This window comes from Centrocercus urophasianus, unplaced genomic scaffold (assembly GCF_019232065.1).
Source record: "Centrocercus urophasianus isolate 14NV4802_14NV808 unplaced genomic scaffold, USGS_Curo_1.0 seq_15, whole genome shotgun sequence".
NCBI lineage: Eukaryota > Metazoa > Chordata > Aves > Galliformes > Phasianidae > Centrocercus > Centrocercus urophasianus.
In genome coordinates, this window is record NW_024884697.1 from 28,803,630 (window position 1) to 28,824,494 (window position 20,865).

Consider the following 20,865-nt stretch of genomic DNA (forward strand, 5'->3'; position numbering starts at 1 on the left):
TGTGGATGTGGATTTGTCCATCCATCTCTAAAAATTTCAGACAAAGTGTGAGTGAGTTCCAGGATTTCTATTGCAGGACGGGAATAAATTCTTCACAGTACTGAAGAGCATATAACACAGGGCATACTATAACACAGGGCGTACTACATGCGTTCAAGGTTCTGTTAGGGTAGGGATGTAGACACCTTACAATAACAAGGGTTTGCAACCAGAGGATGAGATGACTTCTGAATTTTTCTGTAACGCCTTTTTTCCTTTAAAAACAGCCCAGGAAAGCATAGGCAAAGAAAGACATATTGTGTGAGACTGGGACAGCAGAGCTGAGCACTCCAAAGACAGACCATGCACACAGTGGGCTACAAAACTCATCTAATTATGCATACAGTTTATGATACAAGCTTTGTCATTGCAACTCAAGTTCCTTAACTGCAACTGCATCTAAACTTTAGCTCCCAAGTACCACGTAACAAAGGCAGTAGTAGATGATCCTCCAGGGGTTAAACATTAAGTAACAACTGGATGTTTTTCTGGAAGATACGCAGTGCAGCTCAAAAGCTTTTGGAGCTCAAAGGCAGGAATAATTAGAGACATTCATAACATACGTGATGAGGAAAGCCAGATGAGATTACTATAACCATCTCTTTTGGCTATCTGACACAGATGATGTTGTCCTTAGAAAGCCAAAATGTTCTCCACAAGGTTTTGCCTGCAGGATAAAATACCTTCCATTTTTATTCTCAACAGATGCAACCATAAATGTATGATTAAAATAAACAAACAAACAACAACAAAAAGCTGCCCCTTCTGCTCCCATTTTGAGCTCCAAAGCCTTTCAAATGAAGTAAAGTTGATAATTACCTTCAAAAGTGATTTCCTTCAACTGGATGAAGCAAGCAAATAATTTCAAGTTGAGTAATTTTAATACTACTATTTCAAGCTCCTTGCCTTACGCAGAATGCCGTCCTGCCTTTGATACAGATGTATGCTGACATGTACTAATGGGTACCAGTTTAATGAGGAATAAGTCAGGAATCAGACAACTACAGCATGCCAGCTCCTTCAGTACTTCTCTAAGAGAAGCTTCATTGGTAGATTTTCCAATTTTAGCTCTCTTGCTTAGTCCATTTGGACAGTAATTCTGCATATAGCCATTACAATTTTGAAATACAGCACAGATTATAAGAGATTGCACTAATAATCTGTCAAAATCCACTGAAATTGATTTAAGAATGGTTTCAGTTTTAACCCACAGGAAAAAAAATAAAGGAGTTAGTGAACTGTATTTCCCCGTGTGTATCCAAATCAAAGTGGCTTAAACACAGTCCATTTTATTGGCTGTTTGTCTTTTTATTGCATACTTCACTATGGTTATCGGCTGATGTGCGACTGCGCTATTTACAACTAGCTGGATACTGATACAGGTGAGGACAGATGGTGGAAACATACTAAAAATGCTTACATTTGTCTAATACACACCTACTGTGTCATTTAATCAATCTCAAAAAGAACCCAAAGCAACTTACTATCTTCGGGGAAACAGGGTTATTCTCATCTCATGCATGAAATAAATTGCTTGTTCTAAATGCAGTGAGAGATAGAAGTGGTTTTCTATCAGTGTGTTTTAATGAAAATCTATACACAGTGCAGATGTTAACTCAGAGCAAAACTTCAGCTTCACTTTGTTTTACTTACCATCAATTTCTATTTCACATTTAAGGTCATTACAAGACTGGAAAAGAGACATGAAAAGACTGAGTATTGAAAAATATTTCTTAAATCATTAGTTGTCATTTTAATGGTGTTAGACTTTAGCAAATTTAGGAGACATAACTAGTTAGCTTTACAGTGTCCAAATATTGTTAGTCTCAGAAGACCTCTCATTTGGAGCCTGCACTCTCCACTCAATTTACAAACTGGCCCTACTTTCTTAGGTTGATGATGTAACTGCCTTATTTGCAGTGTCATGGTCAGGATACAAATACAACGGGCTCTGTGATGAGTTTGCACTTGGAGGTGGCTGTATACTAGCCAGTCTTTCAGAGTTTCCTGGAGACTTCTCCCTCCACCTTGGACTTGTCTGCTCCTGTGACACTTCCCACACAGAGGGACATGGGGAGGCAAAATTCATGGCGGACTGTGAGAGGTAGTTTTCCTGAAGACCTTCTTGGAGGCACCTGTTTGAAAGCACTTCCTTTTCTTTGGAGTTTCGCCACTTCATCCTTCGATTCTGAAACCAAATTTTTACCTGTTTGCAAGTTAACAAGAGTTTATTAGCATTTTTTTCTTTAAATAACATTGCTTTAAATAACATGCTTGCTTTTTTTTTTTTTTAAGTTTCCATCCCTTAGTTTCATGTTCTTTCGTTATTTGATGTTATAGCAGATCCAGTTGAGCTGACTGATTGACACTAGCTGGGCATTTTTCAATTCCTATTTGCTACGGCCGAGCTAAATATTTGTCTTTGACTTTCCCTACCTCAAGCAAGTAATTATTTGGTGTAAACTGGAAAGATGAAAGACCAATGCTAGGGATTTTGCAGTTTCCTTCAGTATCATCTTTCTAGACAGATAAGAATTCTCAGTGTAAACTAGCACTGTCATTAACAAAATAGGTGATAATACTAGCATTTGGAAATGCTCTTTTTAAAAGAGGCTATAAGAGCTAAGACTATCCCATCTGCAAGCAAAGCTTGGTCATCATAAAGCTTTAAAATGACACAGAAGTTCCAATTAAAAGATATTTTATCTGTCTAAATACAGTTTTCCAAGGGGTTACCTAGAACCATGTGCTTCTGAAGTAAAATCCACTTTTTAGAAACTTTTATTGATGAAGCATGGGTGCTCAAAGACATTAATGAAATGTTGGGAAAAGCCTAGGGAAATAAGCGCTTAGGAACTGTTAGATTAAGAAAAGGAGTGAGCATTTGTGGAAGGGAATCCAATCAGATTATTCACATTATATTCTTTTTTTCTCTTAAATATCTGCATGAAGTTCTAGCATTCAGATACTTGATACAAAGGCAAAGGGAATACACCTGCAAAGGACTGAGAGTCACTGCCACAGCTGGCAGGAACAGCTACTCCAGTACAGTCAGATAACTGAACTAACCTTCATGGTTCACGGTTACATGGTTACATGATACTCTTCTTTTTATGAGAAAAAAAATAATTAGACATGGGTATCATCTATCCATATCAAAAAATTATTTTTCCTGTTGTGGTAGCTGTTATCTGAGTCTCACTCCATTATTTTCTTATTTCCCAGGGCTCTCTTAAATATCAAGAACGTAGAAGAAAATCTCAGTAAAAACAGCTGTGATATTAGGAATTTGACTATGTGCTAGGATTCTTTAGGAAGCTCACTCGTGAGTGCAATTGCACATTTTCATTGAACCAAAATAGTTTATCCTGCAGAGATGACAGCATCGTTCATACTGTTTATTTTATTGTTTATAGCTGGCTTGAGATGGAGTCAGAGTCATTCAGGTTGCAAGCAATCATAACATCTCATCTTCCATGGAAAATGAAGCCAATTCCAAAGTTAGATTTAACTGATTAGAGACTTGTCAAGTTCTGAAAATCTCCAAGAAAAAAAAAAAAAAGATGAGGGCTCTCATCACCATTCCCAGGTTTTTCTGCTCACCAGACAGCTCCTGCCATACATATCTTAAGCACATTTACTGCTGCCAAATGCAAAGAAATTCAACCACACTGTCAACTCTCACTCTCTTTCAGCCACACTCCAGAAATAGGTGTCTACTCTAGCACTTTCAAAATCCCCTGGATGGGCCCTGATACCTATCCCTGGGGAACACCACTCATGACCGGTTGCCAGCTGGATTTGATTCCATTCACCACCAATCTCTGGGTCTGGCCATCCAGCCAGTTTTTTACCCAGCAAAGAGTGTAACTATCCAGGTACACTCCATCTATCCAGGCCACGGGCTGCCAGCTTCTCCAGAATACTCTGGGAGACAGCACCAAAGGCTTTGCTGAAGTCTAGGCAAACTACATCAACAACCCTTCCCTCATCCACTATGCGGGTCATTCAATCATAGAAGAAGATGAGGCTGGTCAGGCAGGAGCTGCCTGTCATGAACCCACGCTACCTGGGCCTGATCCCTCAGTTGTCCTGCACCTGCCGTGTCATTGCACTCAAGATGATCTGTTCCACAATGTTCCCTGGTACTGAGGTCGCGCTGAAGCAGCTCAGGGCTCACTCTGTGCTGTTCAATTTTCCCCTTTCAAGGCCATTTTAAAAATTTTTCTTCAAAAGGATGAAAAGTTCCTGATTTTCTGTCTGTTTCCTGATTTCTGTTGATTTTCTGTCATTCCTTACCTGAGACTCCTTTAGGCCCAGGTTAATGGCCAGTTTCTTCCTGTCTGTTTTACTGATATACTTCTGCTTCTGAAACATTTTCTCCAAAGCCTTCCTCTGGTCTTCAGAAAAGACAGCTCTTCTTAATATACCTCTCCGGGCTTTGGAGTTAGACTCCTGGGTCAGAAGAGGCAGGACACTTTCCTCTCCTAGTGGAAATAAATGAGAGTTTCACATAATAACTAACACATATTAGAGAAATATTAAGTGCTGTTCATTAAAATGCTAGCAGACCACTGTCCCACTTTTGATTTGTTGGTGTTAGAAGTGTGTCGTAATGCTTCAGTCATGTTCATTAAGGGCTAAATCCTCTCTTGGATCTAGAGGTGTTGTCAGTGGTAAAGAGTCTCCCCTTGACATGGTAAAGAGTAAATCAGATGAGTTCATAGAGGAACATTAACACTGGCCTCATACTACTGTAAAATTCAAATACAAGGTGAAATGACTCTGCTTTCTTTAGCACATTATCATTGGGTAAACCACAGTAAGATCTCCTAGTTCATTTTCTTGTGTGAGATGCAGAACCAGATAAAAAGTGGTCTGTAACACTGATTCAGTGAATCTAAATAGGCTTTCTTTAGTTTTGTTTACTAATGAAAGGCTTTCAGAGTGAACTATTCCTCAGAAAATCCCTGTCCATTCACTTACTTACTCTGGAAACCACAGCAATTTCTTTATTACAGGATTTGGGGAGTACTTGAACTTATTCCTTTCACTCTAGTTTCTAATCCTTTGACATCCCATAGCAAGTCCTTAGTAAGGCAGATTTCAATGAATTTAATCATACCCACTTGATCTACACCTAGAGGAGAGCCTACCCTAGAAAATGACCTTAAATGTATGGGACAGAACTGCAGTGGAAAAGTGGAAGTACTCACATTGTCTTTTCACTGGTCTCACAATGAGCACATGAAAAATAAATCCAAATGAATGTTTTGCCTTCCTCATGCCCAGTAAATCCCAAAGACCTAGTGCTTTCTCATGCTCCCTCTCCCACAGATATGGTGTAATGGAAACCTCCAGTCCTAGTGAAGCTTGGCATGCCTCCAGCAGTCACAAGTTTCCCCAGATACTCACCCAGGGAGCAGTACCTGAGATTAGTTGAATCGGGCTTGTCATCAAGCATTAGAGGTGAAATTGCATGAGGCACTTACAATGAGCAGTCCTTTGATTCATGCCATACCATAAAGACAGACACCTATGATGTTTCCATGAGAGGGCAGCCACAAAGGTGGCTTTGGTTTGTGTCACTTGCAATTTGGACTTTAAAGGTGTAAGATGTCCTATTGATGACACCTTCCCACAAGCACCTGTGAAGACTGATGTCCCAGTTTAGAGCTACAGCAACTGCAAAGGTGTGCTGCTGTTCAATTTCTGCCAAGGATTTAATCATTTCCATATCAAAGCCAACGGCAAAACTCTTATCTAAACCAGATTTTTTAAAACATTGGACATTTCTTTCATGAAAAGGTCTATTCTAGTCAACCGTGAAAGTAGTGGAGATGAATTAAATACATTTGTTAAATAAATGCAGTGTTCTTGAAAACACTAATCGAATCCAGATGCAGTTTTCACAAACTGTTCCTTGCGGCTACACCACATTTCAAATGCTGTATATTATACATAAATACACAGGAGTACATGCATCTTTAAACAGCAGTAGAGAAAAAAACCCACACATACACAGAGGGCACTGTAGAACAGTGTAGGTACGACAATGAAAAATTAAAGTGTGTATATGTATGTCTTGCAAAGTTGACTTGTTCTACTTCCATGGCACATGTTCTACTTGTTTGATGTTATATACATTATCCATGTATCCCGCCTTCAAGTGTGACCAGCACAGGATGAATAATAATAGCTGAGCAAGTATATAGTGATCTTTTCCTAAAGATCACTGTCAAGCACTACTGTTTAGGAACTACTGCTTTTAACAGCTTCTACTAGACATGCCTTTTTAAATCTTTTCCACACCTTAAGAAACCATCTTTCGATTTGTCCCTTATAACAGTGTCTGGCAAAAAGTAATTATTTTGCTTTAAAATGTTAAGGTATTAAGAAGTATAAATTTATATGGATGTTTTTCAGTTTTCAAAGTAATGTTTGGAACCAGATACAAAAAACCATAACCTACTGGCTACTGTCCTCATATTTATCACACAGTGACTCTCCATCCAAACAAAAACAAACAATCTGCAGAACAAAAGTCAAAATGTCACAGCGGAGGTTTCTGTAAAGGGCCAGCTGGGTTCATCTTTCTCTGAGGAGCACATAGTTCCTTCAAGCCTCTCCCATCATGATCTGATCCTGCTCACAAAGCTGGCTGCAAACACCAGCCCTTCATCCTTACTTCTGCTTTATGCACATCTCTCTGGAGTACGGGGAATTTAGGTTCCTTTTTCCAGAGAGCCTCCAAGTCATTTCTGATGAATCATCAGCAGTTTTCAAGTGTGCTGGAAGGTACAGTATAACAGTGGAAGAGCTGGTACTTTCTCTCACAGGACAAGAGATACCAGTGAGCTTCACAGGGCTAGCCCTTGACACCCAGGATGAATTCCACAATGGAGTTGTCAACCCAGGACACAGGATGCCAGACTACGTGACCCCTTAAAATTTGTCTTGCCTGGCTGGTTGTTCACAGTCAATCAGCAAAGAAACAACCTCCTGCCTGCCTCCTGAGGTGCCAATTAATTCCTCTACAGGCAGCACGCAGGGTACAGCTTAACACTTGCATTAGAGTAATGTAGTAGTGAAGAATGTACACACTCTAAGGCACAAAACGTGACGATTCTAAAAGTCTAACTGAACAAAATTTAATCATAAACAGAACAATCACAAGCAGCAGAAAGCAACTGCTGGGTCATCCACCACGGAGTCAAAAAAATTGAGACTCATGTTTGAGATAACAAGTACTCTTCCACAGTTGAGTAGCCTAGATTTCAAGAACATCCCCATATTTCAAGATGTATTCTGACTCTGCACTCAAAAAGTACATTTCTGTTAGTCAGTTAAATGATTTTTCACTCATTCATTCACTACAACTCCACTGAAATGAAGTTAGTTTGTTACTTTGTTAGTGAGTTAGTTTGAAACCTGTTGCTGTGAGCATGCATCAAAAGACTTCATGTTCTACTGACATAAATGTGAATCTGTTACCAAACTTTTCCTATGTTGCCAGTTTATTTTTTGTGTGTGTGTTTGTTTTTTTTTTAAGACTTTTGTTTGTATCCTAGTATATAGTGACAAATGTCCCCCCTAATCTGTGCAACAAACTTCATCTGCCTTCATGGCAGAGACCACCTTGAAGGAGCAAGTAAAAGCTTTAGTCATGGTTTCCATTTTTTCATTTGAACTCAATACATTCTAGTTAAATGGACAATTAATAGGTCACTTCCAAAATAGTAGTGTATCAGTCCTGGTTAATAAACAATCCCCACAGTTGATAATAGGCCTATGTATTCAGCAAGTCCCTGTATACACTCAGCTCATCCACTAAATCCCTTTTCAGGTAGACAGGGTTATATGGGAAGATGAGCTAGAATGAGTCTATAAAAGTCAGTTTCATTCACTGCTTTATTTTTCAGTCAAGTGCTTTAAATGGTGTCCCGAAAATCTCTTGGAATGTGAGACAGGAGAAAAGACTGGCACATAGAGTATTGCTTTATGGCCATACAAAAGGGCAACTGACCCCTGCCCAGGCCTTTTCAATGTGAAATGGTTCCTAAAGTTCATCTGCACAGTGAAAAATTGTGGTGAGGTCGCGTGTGGATGAGTAAAGTGAAAGTGGTGATTGGTCATGGTGCTGTCAGCCATTGTGGGAGAGCCGGGGCCATGTAAAATGCTCTGTGGGAAAGTGTCAGCCCCCTAAAGAGGTGCTCAGAAACTTGCAGCTCATTAAACTGCCAGCATTTGCTGCCTCACTTGTCAAGAATCATTCAACTTAGCAACTGCTCCTCTGAAACGTTCATAAAACACATGCACGTAGTCAGGAAGGGTCTGAATGTAACTGTGATAAAAAATATACACTACAGCATGCATGAACTCCAGTTTCCATTTGGATCTGACAAAGGGTTTGTGCTTTTTCTCCTTTTTGAAAGACCAGAAGACGTGTCTTCTGTATGTTTCCGAGCCATAAACATGTAAAATTAAGAATATATGTTCTTAAAATACAACAGGGCATGCAAACTTCACAATCAAGGTTAAATTTAGATTTGAATGGCAATGTATGTCAGCTTTTAATCCTGGGTGCAAAGGGTACACTGGCAAAAATTCTCTTCAACATTTGTCTTCGTATTTTTATATTATAATTTTAAAAAAAGAAAAACAAATTAAACACATGCATGCATTTGTCTGCTCCAAAAAGAATGACTATTTTATTTAAATAATGCTAGAGCTTCCTGAATCATAATTTATCCCTGCCATCAAAACGCAGCATCCATTTTATGATCTTTCAGCTCTTCTTATTTGCAAATGTTTATTGACAGATTTTAAAGAGTTACTGATTTTTAAAAGAACCTTTTCTTGTAAATTGAAAACAAGGAGATTTCCTAGGTTAGCTCTGTCTGGGTGTCTCAATGCCATCAGAAATCTCTCACAATTGCCCAGTGTACTTAAGTTTGATAAATCTTTGGAAACCTTATGAATAGGATTGCTGTGATTTTACTAAGGAATTAGCCGCTGCCATTGCATCACCAATTAGCTTTCCAGAACACATTAAATCCTGCTGCTTTGGTTTACAGAATAACTCAAGCATTACTGATGAAGCATAAAAACTTACTTGGAAAAGCAGTGGGGGATGCAGGGTGCTGACAGGACCCACCGCAGCATGCTGAGTAGAATGGCGGGGCTCGGAGAAAAAAGTGTTTGGAAAGAGCTGCAAAGAAAGCATAGATCTAATTGATTACCCATTGAGCGTGGGTGATATTCATAACAACAGTCACCCAAAAAGTCAGTGTGTAAAGTCCTGCCCCACAAGTTCTTTTTCCTTTTTCTCAAGATGGTGGTATTTTTTTAAGGCAAACAGTGATAAACCAACGATCGTTCTTTAATTTTAACAAGGTTAGTTCGTATCTATTGCTTAAATATAATAAGCAAAACTCTCACAATATTTCTCTTATAAGAACGAAACTCTGCAGATGTGAAATTTACATTTCAAATTGCTGTAATCCTAAATATTAGGACTGAACACGTTGTTTTAATAATGCAGTCAAAGTAATTAGTATAATGCATCTCACAAAGTTACATTAAATAACTCTAATAGGCATAATATCTCAGGAAAAAAAAAAACCAAACAAACAGGGATTCTAAAAGTGAATCCCCAACTCTCCTGCTCATACTGTATTCATACCAATAAAGACTTTGATAACTAAGAAAACTTAAAGAATAAAATGCAATGAGACAACTCAGGTGAAAACTACAGGGCCTGATTCTGCCTCCCTAATATTGAGCTCCATCTTTCTGAAAAGTGTTCTAAATTTAAATAAGCCACCTGCTGAAGACAGCTCTGCTTAATACAATAAAACTGCAAAATTGAATTTTTTTAATACATGTATTAAATTAATTTAATGTATTTATGTATTTAATGTATTTATTAATTTAATGTATTAATGTATTTTTTTCTTAATACACAGAATTAGGTAATATTTGGTAATGTTTCTACAGAATTTTTTGAAACAACGAACCGCAAGACCCCTATGCTTAAAAAGTAACTCCATATCCAGATAAAAAATTAAGGAATCAGCAACAAGGAAGCAAGAAAAATAAATGTATATAAGCAGCATTCTTCATTTTTTAAGGTTTTTCAACTGAATTTAAAATGAAAGATCACAGAAAATTAGGTTCTTGAGTACATATTAGGGTGTAAGTTTTCTGACATACAAATCTGCTATCTTCCAAAGCAATGAAAGATTGTTGTAGAAGCCCAAGTCCAAACATTTTGAAAATACTTACCTCTTTTCATCTGAATTCATACAAGCTTAGGTGAAAATGTCTTTCTAATGATTAAGTGTTTTATTACTGCAGCTTTTCATCAACACTGCTGTTTCTAATGAAATAAAAATATATTCCATGATGAACTAATTGCCTACATTTGCACACTTGCAAAAAGGGTAATGATTTATGCCAGGCATTAGTATTCTAAAGCTTCTCTTTCTCATGAGACCATCAAATATGGAACTGTGTCCCATAGAGCTTCAAAGAGTCAAGAATGTGCAGCCATTTTATCTGTCTATGTATCTAAGGGGCTTCAGTGCAGCAGGAGGGGTACATAATGTGGACAGTAACTAAAGAAGCACAGAAGATGGAAAAGGAAAAGACCTACCAGATAATCTCAGCATTCCTCCTGAACATGAGAGTTTGTCCTTTGGAATACTTCCTATCTGCTGCTAATGTGTTATCTGCTACAGTTTTGAAGCTCTCACATGTATCAAATATTCCTTGACTTCTATACTGTCTTATTCTTACTAATCAAAGCTTAAGCATCTTATTCATGTCATACGATTTTTGTCATGTTGGCCTGTCTTTGATTTTCCCTTTTATGGGTCCTTAATTCTCTCCAGTTGCTTGTTCTTTTTTGCTAATGTGGTACTAATCATGACATAGATGAGTACCAGGAGACAGCTGGATAAATAAGGAATGAATGACCTACTGCTTCAGATAGATACCATTCTCCTTTAAATAAAGAGAGAAATATGAAAAGGTCTGTTTCCTCCATTCAGTAAACTTCTCAACAAATGAGCTACAAGCATAAAGGCCAGGAAATGGATCAGTATCAAAGATACTGATGTACAACTTGCTTAAGAAAACCTCAAACTAGCCACACACTTCTACTATGCTGTGGCAATGATTTAATGTATAGCGAGCAGCAGAAAGCTCCAAGCAGAGATCTGCTCAAGATGATGAAAATCATTCTTTTGTCTTTCTTGGCCATTTTACTTCATTTCCTAGCCAACTCCTGCTTTTTTTTTTGTTTGCATGTGTGAGTGAGTGTGTTTGGGGTGAGGGGGGATTTCTTTGGCTGCATGGCACATATTCCTCCAAGGGAAGGTGCCTGACTAAGTAGTAACATCAAAATGATATCTTCATACAACACCAAACCAAGTGGTTCCTGAGACTGTTTCTCAAGGTTGATTCACTATAGATCCTGTGGAATAGCCAATGACAGTATTTCTCCTAATCCCATAGCCAATGCACATGTCTAGTTTATAAACTTCTGTAATGTGCTTCAACCACACTGATCCGTGTGTAAATTGTTAGATCTATCTAACCACACTGCCAGGTCATGTCTTCCAAAGCAGCTGCTCTAGGAGCAAAGTGAAGGAGTTACAAAGTTACAATGGTAAAGAATGTGACACAATACAATTATAAATTAAACTTTACTCTGGGAGCTGTATGGAGAGAAAAACATTCAAGCTTCACCTTAATACATATGGAAAACATTGCCTATATTTTCGTTTTGTGGTCACATGTATCATGGCCACTCTACTGATATTTGGGGTCAAGCAACTCAAAGCAAACATTATTTGGCTGAAAATTGCTGAAATGTCAGAATATTAGTTCTGTATTTATTGGCCAGAAGGAAGCATACAGTAACAAAACAGTAGCTTTTGTTTCAAGTCATGTTAACATTAACCATGGGCTAAATCCTAATAATTCATATGTGAGATACCTAATTCTCTTTCTGCTTAGCATTCCCATTTCATTAAAACAGACATTGTGTAAATCCAAGCAGTTCACAAAAGAGAGGCACTTCAAAATATACTCCCCACTATGAAGATATTCTGAATTCAAAAACCTTCCTGTGCCATTTTGAAAGTAAGGTTCCTAAGTCCAATCCAACTGAAATAAATAGGTAATTTTAAAATGTTTTATTATTAAATACATTGTTTTTCCTAATTCAAGCATTACAAAATGACTTTAGAAATGGTACAGGCCACTAGTAATGGTACAGGCCACCAGCAGGCAACAGGGAAGAGGCAAAAGACAAACTGCTATGAGGAAAAGCAAACCTAAGGTGCACTTCTGGTATTATCTGCACAGGCCTTCATCACTACATGTTTTTTCTTCACATTTAGCTGGTAAAAACATGGTATAATCTTGTGACAAGAGCAGAACCACCTCAGAAAGATGATTCTGAGAGCAGAACAGAGCCAGCAACAAGCAATGTTGAGCACAAGAATGAAGTCAGATCTCAAGCTGTGTGAATACAGCCCTGACACTCTCCAACTATTGCTAAGCCATCGTGAACTGCTTTCTCCAGTGGCTCTAGCCCTGATAGGAAAATTTAATATGTAAGCATTAAAATGATTCCATTTCATCTGAGAAACCTGAACAGTTTCTGCCTATGAAGTGGGTAAAAGTAAACTGCAATTTCCCACATACATTCATTCCTGGCAATGACTAAAGCAGGCAAGAAAGCTGCATGTCCTGAGGAGCTCCCTGCAGCCAGTCCAGCAGTGACTGGGCAGATCAGAGGTCCAGCTGAGCCACACAGCACTGTCTGCTCCATAACACAAGCCATGGGCCTCAGAAATGGGCCTCAGCTCTGATCCTGTGGTCACTGCATTCAGTCTGGTGCTATGGCAGAGGTTGTGCAGCCTCAAGCCCTTGGGGGCATCTAGCCATAGAAGAAAGCGGCAGCTGCTGCCATCTCCTACTATAGGAGGTCAGCACCACACAGATGTGTCAAAATGTACTTCAAGAACTCGTGATGCAGCATACCTCAGAGCTGTCCATCCCTGCTTATTTGCTTTGCATCCTCTCCTGTAAAACCAGGCAGTGTGAATGCTCAGAGGAAGCTGAGACACACAGGCAGACCTGAGTGAATACACAGATCAGTTTTAAAACCCCAGCAAATATTCACATAAATGGTTTTGTAGTTCCAAAAATGTATCTGGGAATTCTGCATGAAAAGTTAATATATGAGAAGCAGGCTAGCATTTTTATAATGGGTCTCAATGGGGCTTTCAAAACTCAGCAGAGTAGTCACTCCAGAAAGGCTATGTCACCAAATAGGGCTTGAAATGTGCTAACAGAATGATTATTGGTTCTTTGCACCTATAGCAATGTAGTAGATGACAGAGTCACACTGAGGATTAGCTCAGATCACATAATACCCACCAGTTTTCAGAGGTATCATTTGCATGCCTTATTATTAGGGCACGCTTTGTACATGATTGTTTTCTCTGCTTAAGGAAGAAGCATGCAGAACTCATTGCTAGGACAACATCCACAGCCCACACCAGTGCCAAAGCCTACATAGCCCTCTCCGCATCAGCAGTAAAGGCTCCTTCTACCTTCTCCATGCTTTGTAAATGCTTTTGCTTCATCTCCTTCCTTGCTTGGCTTCTGCCAGACACCTCAAAGGCTTGTGCACAACCATGGCACTTTCTGCTTACTAGTTCTCTTTTCTCTTCTCATTTTAAGGGCGTTATTTTCACTTCTCTGTCCAAAAGTTTGGTGTGCTAAGCTCCTTCGCTAGGCATCTTGTACAGTCAGTGAGAAGAGATAAGCAGTGTATATAAAGACTCAGCCCCTTAAAACAGATGTCTAAGAAGATAAGTTGTGTCATTCTCTGGAGGTGTCTCTCTGTATCAACTATGGATTAGACAAGGTACATGGACAACTAGATTAGACAAGACCCCTTTATTTTTAAGCAGTTGAAGTAAGATGGCATTCTTATCTTGTCAAAATGATACCACCCACTCCACAGACATAAGCAGGATGGAAAAAATGATAAACTTCAGTCATAAAGAATTATTTTCTTTGATTATCAACACATTTTAAAAATAATTTCCTCAAACAAGGTGAAATTAGGCTCACATGCTGCAATAGGGCAGTTCACCCATTTTCATCATTGCAGCCCCAACTCAAAATCTTACCATTGCCTAAAATGCATCATTTACTCCAGCAGTATGCACTGAAGAGCTGCAATTCTTACCTGAGCCTCCTCCTGCTTTACATACTTGAAATTGTTTTCATTCTGAAAAGACTTCATTCCCAGTTCTGTTATAGGTTATGACTGACCACAAAGATAGAAATATTAGAGTACAAATTGGTTTGCAAAGCTGAATTAAGCAAGAATGATGTTCTATGAAACACTTTCAGTGGCAAATAGAGGCAAAGGGCTTGCCTTCCCAAATCACGGGGTACTTAGGAATGTAAAAAATGATAGCACAATGAAGCTCAATGAAATTCTCCACTTGTGTAGAGAACATGCCTGATGAGATTAATCCTTATCACTTCATTTGTTTTCTAAAAACCCAATGAATACAGTATGAAATTTCAGAAGACCTCAATCTGAAGTATAAAGGGCACTTTATAGAAATGAATTTGCAAACTGTAGGCATGATTAATTCCACAGTTTTCCTTTAGCAAATAACTGCCTTTCTGCAGACCCTTACTACTGCTCTTCGCAATGCTACCCTGAGATCTCCTGGCAGTACTCAAATCCAGACCCAAATCAGTTCCAGACTGGAGCTTTGTCCTTTCTCAGTGCCACCAGAGGCCACAGCACTGCCCCACTACAGCTGTCACTGTGCCCAGACTGTTGTACTGGGTGAGAGTAGGGCTGGCACAGGTCTAGCTCTGGCAGCCTTACACAGAGGGAAGAGGCAGCTTTAAGAGCCACTGTGCAGCCACGCTTTTCAGGCATGCTGGGCACCTCAAACCAATTCTATCAAATGGCTCAAAGAGTTATCTGGAAGCAGGAAAAGATGCTATAGTTTAAATTATCTCCTGGTTGTCATAAAGAAGCATGGAATTTTACTAAAAGCAGGGGAAAAAAAAGCAAAACAGTTATTATAGGACAGAATTACTGTCTTTATACTGAGGAGAAAAAACAGACACAAGCCCAAAGAGTCAGCCTGCAGATGATGACTTGGTTTTACTTCCCTGCAATGTTACCAGTTTCCTGTATTACCTTAGGCAAGTTACTTCCTTTGCTCCAGCTGTTCCTCTAACAGTAGAGGTCTCTCATACCTCTCTGACACGTTGCCACGATAAATGCATTCAGATGTAAAGTACTCAAATGTTGGAGAAACAGAAGCCACATCCATATTGTAGAACAGATGTTTATTAGTGTAAGTTCATTTTATGTTTATGATTTACTTATTCTAATTGCTTTCTTTCATGTTACATGTATTCTTTTCTACTGTATTCTGATGCCTTAGGCAAAAATCCCATAAGCTTAATTTTTCAGAAAGTTTTACGATGGAAGTATCTCACTACTATGTTTATTTTATTTGTTTCATTGTGCTTTTCAGTTTCTTTTCTCTGTTAATCTATCAAAACACCAAGATTAAAGTAGAAAGCCAAATTATTGCCATGTATGTACTAGTGAGCATACTCAGGTTGCAAAGAACTTACTGGCATTTTCCTTCCAGGGCATGTTACTTTGAGAAAATAAGAGATTTTGTGGAAAATAATTTCAGGTAGCAGAGAACAGCACTCTTCTCACTGAGGTCACTCCAACTTGGTGCCAACCAGTACTTGTGGAAATCAAGTCACAAGGAAAGAAATGTAAAGCACCTCTTTAAAGTCCGCGGTACAGCCAGCTGCATCTCATCACACTCCAGATAATTTTCCTATGCCAGAAAATGCTGAGAGAAACCCTCAAGTCTTCCATTACAACCAGAAGGTGATGATAGCACTGCACTACAAGGATAAGAACCAAATCAGAGATTAGCAAGCAAAAAATTGCAGACTTCCTTCCTACTCAGATTCTACTAGATTGCTCAAAATCTCTACTTTAAGCTTCCCTCACCTTTCATGGTTGAAGTATAAGCTGCATAGCTGGAATACATTTCACTGGGAAAAGCTGGTTTACAACAGTGCAACTTTTAAATGTTTCAACATAGGAAAAACACTCTTCTGGTGTCCAGGGCTTAAAAAGCAGAACCAGGCTCTACACTGTGTGTACAGCCCTGGTTACAGTGTATGCATAGTTCTCACAAAGCCCAAAGTAGGATTTAATTTCTATTTTATTAAGGCAAAAGGTGTTAAAAAATAAGAACCAGGCCCACAGCACTGACACTGGGAGAAATTCAGTTCAGTTAGACAGAAACAGTGATTCGTGTGCGCTGAAGCTGGTGGGCCCAGTTCAACATTCTATCACAACACAGTGGCTTGAGAGAAAGGCGCAAGGCAGCGTGCAGGAATCCAGAGTAGCTATAAGGCAAACATGGCAGAAAGCAAGTTGATCATCTGCCATTACCATTCCTTCTGCTTTTCCTTCCAAAACTCTGTGAAACATGCTGGTTCATGTGGTTGTACTCTTAAGTAAAAATAAGCTAAGTTTTAAAAACCTTTCTTTTGATTTCATTTATAAAAATCAATGCAATGCTGGAAAGTGATTTTAAAATTTACAGAGAGCATAATGATACTTCTTATCAAATTTTCTTTCACTCATTAGACGATGCATCTTACAGGGTAATACTTCATGAGTACCTGTTCAGTTTTTCCTTAAGGATTATTTTTAGGGGAACTCAAAATACATAAGCAGATAAATACTTGAATGATAAAACTGTATCAGTACAAGTCTGTAAGTAATAGCAACGAAAATTTGCTAATAAAACTGCTGCTGAAGATTTACAAAGGGAAAAGCCACCACGAGTAGATGGCACCCGTCAACAGTCCAATCCCAGGCAGACTCCATGGCATACATGGATGAGAGCTTTCCAGTTTGCAGAAAGAATACAGGATTCTTATTCCTTGGCACTTTTACATAAGGATAAATAATATCCCAAAACAGTGTGCTTTGCTCATGTCATTCCCCAACGGGTGCTATGGGTAAATGTTGGTTTTGGATCTGTAAAAAGTTTCAGCGTGTCAAGTTGGGTCTCTGCTGTGATTTGCTATGCCTTGCTTTCTGGAAAATTTTGGTGGCCACACCAGAATTTGGGACTACACGAGCAATACAGATCACTGATCCCAAATAAATTATGATACTTTTCAGTCTTTTTTTTTTTTCCCCTCACTTTAAACACCTTAAATTGTGCAAATCTAGTTTGTTAGAGCACTTTCAGTCCCTACATAGTATGTAAATACTTGCCAGCTCAGAAAAATTAAAAAAGCAATTTGCTTTATTCTCTTCTGTAATCTTTAATAAGAACTCAGACTAAAATGCTGTATTGATTTGGAAGTCCAAACTGAAATGTGTTTACTCCTCCAAACAAATATTTAGTCCAGATAAAAATCTCTAAATTAAAAAGCCACCTCGCCTGCCATACAAAACTTGCTTTAGCAGGGGGTTGGACTCAATGATCTCTAAAGTTCCCTTCCAACTCCTACAATTCTGTGATTTACCTAATAAAAGCTCCTTAGTTAACATACCTTCTGTAAACACTGAAAATCCATACTCTGACAAAAAGAAGCCTTTTTCCCTACCAGAGTACAAGCAAGGAACTACAGCCTTACTCAGAATTACCACTGACCAGTGTGTGAACAGTTCCTGTAGAGTATGCCGATGCTAGAGAGAAGAAACTCCTTAGAAACTACAAAATCTGGCTCAGCAGAGCTGTTCTGATTTAACTGATATTGACAAGTACTCAGAATCCTAAGATTGCCCATCACCCTAAAAGATATCAGTCAGAGCAGCATCTACTACCCTTGCTAAAACCTGTACATCCCTGTCGTACATCTACGTTAGCAGACTTTCTGAATGAGTGCTTAATGCACGAGGAAATCTAGTATTTCTCACTGCTCAAATGTAAGCGTTTGGTGCTTTACCCCAACGTTCCCTATGAAACTAGTTACGGGCTAGCAAAAAATATAGGGTCATTACTAGGAAGGCTCGACCATGCTGCACTTTGCTAAGTTCACAGGTACCCATGTAGGTCGATGAAAGCAAACAAACTCTGGAAGCAAGCACTTCAAAATTCAACATTAAGTAACGTGTGAGAGTGCTGGGGGATCTGCTGTCCTACTTCTATGTGTGCTTTGTACATAGAAAAGCAGCACTGGCTCTACAACTTAAAAATAAATAAATAAATAAGAATAAAGAAAAGGAATGTGCAGCTAATTGCAGGGGGATGGGGTTTGTCCTCTATCCTGTCTTGGGAAACGCAAATATATGTTTCAATAACTGAAATGCTTAAGACACGCTCACATCACCAAGGCCCGGAAATGCTAAAGGCACAAAAAATGTTTTGGATTTTGCAGAACACTTTGTAGGATTTAATTAAAATAAAAGTATACTCGGGAAAGAAAATAATTTTTAACAACTCCGGTTCTACATGGAGCCACTCGTTTCACACCTGAAATCCTCAGCTCAACAGTCAGGCTTCCGTCTGTCTTATTTTAGGCACATTTAAGACCGAATGATCACATATAAAAATTCCAAACACACCACAGAACGCTGAAATAAATTGATACATTCGAACATAAAGGGCACATCCATGGCTGAATTTTAGGGATTTTGTAATCCAGCCCCAACCAGCTTAACGACTGACAGAAACTCTCACTCCTAAATATGCTTTACAGCGGTTCCGTTCAGGCAAAACACACGCGGCGCATTAGGAAATAAACTTGGCTCCGAAACATCGCGTCGGCCCGCTCTGAGGGCGGCAGTGCCGCCCGGCTTCCCCGCCACCGAGCGCGGGGCTCTCGGACCGCTTCGGGCCGTACGGAGCTGCGAAAAAAGCAATTCGAGCCACTCCCACGGCCAGCAGCGACGCTCCGCCGCGCTCGCTCCATCCGCAGGTGCGCGGCTCCGCGAAGTTCAAAGCCGTGGATGGCGAGAGCCTGGCCGCGGTCCGGCCGCCCCGCCCGCTTCCCCGTCCCCGCGCTCACCTGTGGCCGCCGGCGGGAAGACGCCGCCTCTGTCCGCCGCCGGAGCCCGCGCTGGTAGGCGGCCGCCGTCCGCCGCCGAGGGGTTAAGCACTTGGAAAGCCCATCTGGTCGGATAGGGACCCCCCGAGGGGCTGATTTGTTCCGCCGCGGGGCACAGCTTGAGGGGGACGGGGCTGGCGGGGAGGGGACGGAGCTGGGCAGGGCTCTGCGGTGCGCCGGCCCGCAGCAAGTTCTCGATGAGGAAACTTTTGCCCAGGCTGCCGAAGCCCGGCGCCGCCGGCAGGTTGAGGAGCGCCGAGGAGCCCACCAGGTCCCAGTACAGCGCACTGGGCAGCATAGCGAGGGCCGCCCGGCCCTGCCCGGCCCGGCGCCGCGGCCCCTCACTGGGCTGGGACGGGGCGCCGGGCTGCGGGGCCGGGAGGGCTGCGGTGAGCGGAGCGCTCGGGGGAGGCACGCCGCGCCTCTCCGCCGGGCTGGAAGGTGTGTCCAAGCGCATTCATTATGTCAGCCGGGCCGGGGAGTGATGGACGCGGCCAACAATGCCGCCCGGCCCGGCAGCCCCTCGGGAAGGGGGGCAGGGCGGGGAGCGGTGCGGCCGCGTCCTCGCGCGGGGGTGGCTGCCCCCTGCTACCCGCCGCCATGTCACCCCTCAGGGCGCCCCCGGCGTCCCGACATGGCGGCGGGCCCGCGGCTGCCGGCCAACCTGTGCCGAGGGGACAGGGGGGAGCGCGGCCCCGGGCCCGGGCGGGGGAAGGTGGCCGCGGTGCTGACCGCAGCGCTGCGGCCGGATCGGCCGACCTCCTGATCTCATGAGGTAATAGGAAGACGGTCATTAGCTCACTCCCTCTGGGTATTTCGATTTGCTTTTTCAATATATTTTTGATGCCCCCCCCGCCCCCTCCCCGCTGGATTTTTAACATTTGTCTCAATAAATCTGATTAAGATCAGCACAGTGCTGTTAATCATATTTTCCCGAAGATGTGGGACGATGGTTTCTGTAGGCATAAACATCTTTTGGCAGGAATGGCTCTGTTTCTACTTGTGTATCTTCCTCTTATTTATTTACCTAAAAAACATGTACCACGGCAGAGATGTATCATTTTCCAGTGAAAACACACATGTGGGAAGTCAAAATTGGATGCTGTTCCCAAAGGCTTGGAGTTGTCTTCCTCTTTTGCAGAGAAATGCTTTTATTTCAAGCAGGTGCTAACTCGCTTCATCTCAGGGATATTCTCTGCAGAACCTTCTGAAGCAGATCTGTCCCTTGTTATTGTATAGCAGTAGCCTTGCACATTGTAACAGGGTGGTTCTGGTGGCTGCAGCCAGCTGGAGAAGTGGAACTCTATCTTTAGACATCAGATGGGAAGGATGGTTCAACTCTGGTGAGACATCACCTTCGGTGCTGTGTCCAGATGTGGCATTCTCAATATGGGAGAGATGTGGACCTGTTGCATCATTTCCAGAGGAGGGCCAGAGAAGTGATTTGAGAGATGGAGCACCTCCCTTACGAGGACACGCTGAGAGAGAAGGTTCCGGGGAGACCTAATAACAGCCTTTCAGTAGCTAAAAGGGGAGGCTATATGAAAGTTAGGGACAGACTCTTTAGCAGGGTCTGTTGTGATAGGACAAGAGTTTCAAACTAAAAGAGGGGAGATTTAGATTGGATATAAGGAAGAAGTTTTTTACAATAACGGTGGTTAG

General features: G+C 40.9%; 1 protein-coding gene across 1 annotated transcript; it reads right to left on the reverse strand.

Annotated features, from left to right (window-relative positions):
- Window positions 1-1,901: 1,901 nt before the first annotated feature.
- Window positions 1,902-19,501, reverse strand: DBX2 (developing brain homeobox 2). The gene is made up of 4 exons (XM_042816169.1): window positions 19,165-19,501; window positions 9,155-9,250; window positions 4,339-4,526; window positions 1,902-2,245 (listed from the first exon to the last, which is right to left on the reverse strand). Exons 1-4 carry the CDS (start codon window positions 19,499-19,501, stop codon window positions 1,928-1,930), a joined length of 939 nt encoding a protein of 312 aa, XP_042672103.1. The 3' UTR covers window positions 1,902-1,927.
- Window positions 19,502-20,865: the final 1,364 nt, after the last annotated feature.

Bases quoted from the DNA above. Each gene is read 5' to 3' on its own strand.
- DBX2 (XM_042816169.1), bottom strand. From the start codon at position 19,501: ATGCTGCCCAGTGCGCTGTACTGGGACCTGGTGGGCTCCTCGGCGCTC. The intron at 9,251-19,164 runs GTGAGCGCGGGG...CTTTCTTTGCAG, and splicing joins CTTCCCGCCGGCGGCCACAG to CTCTTTCCAAACACTTTTTT. The intron at 2,246-4,338 runs GTAAGGAATGAC...ACTTGCAAACAG, and splicing joins TGGGCCTAAAGGAGTCTCAG to GTAAAAATTTGGTTTCAGAA.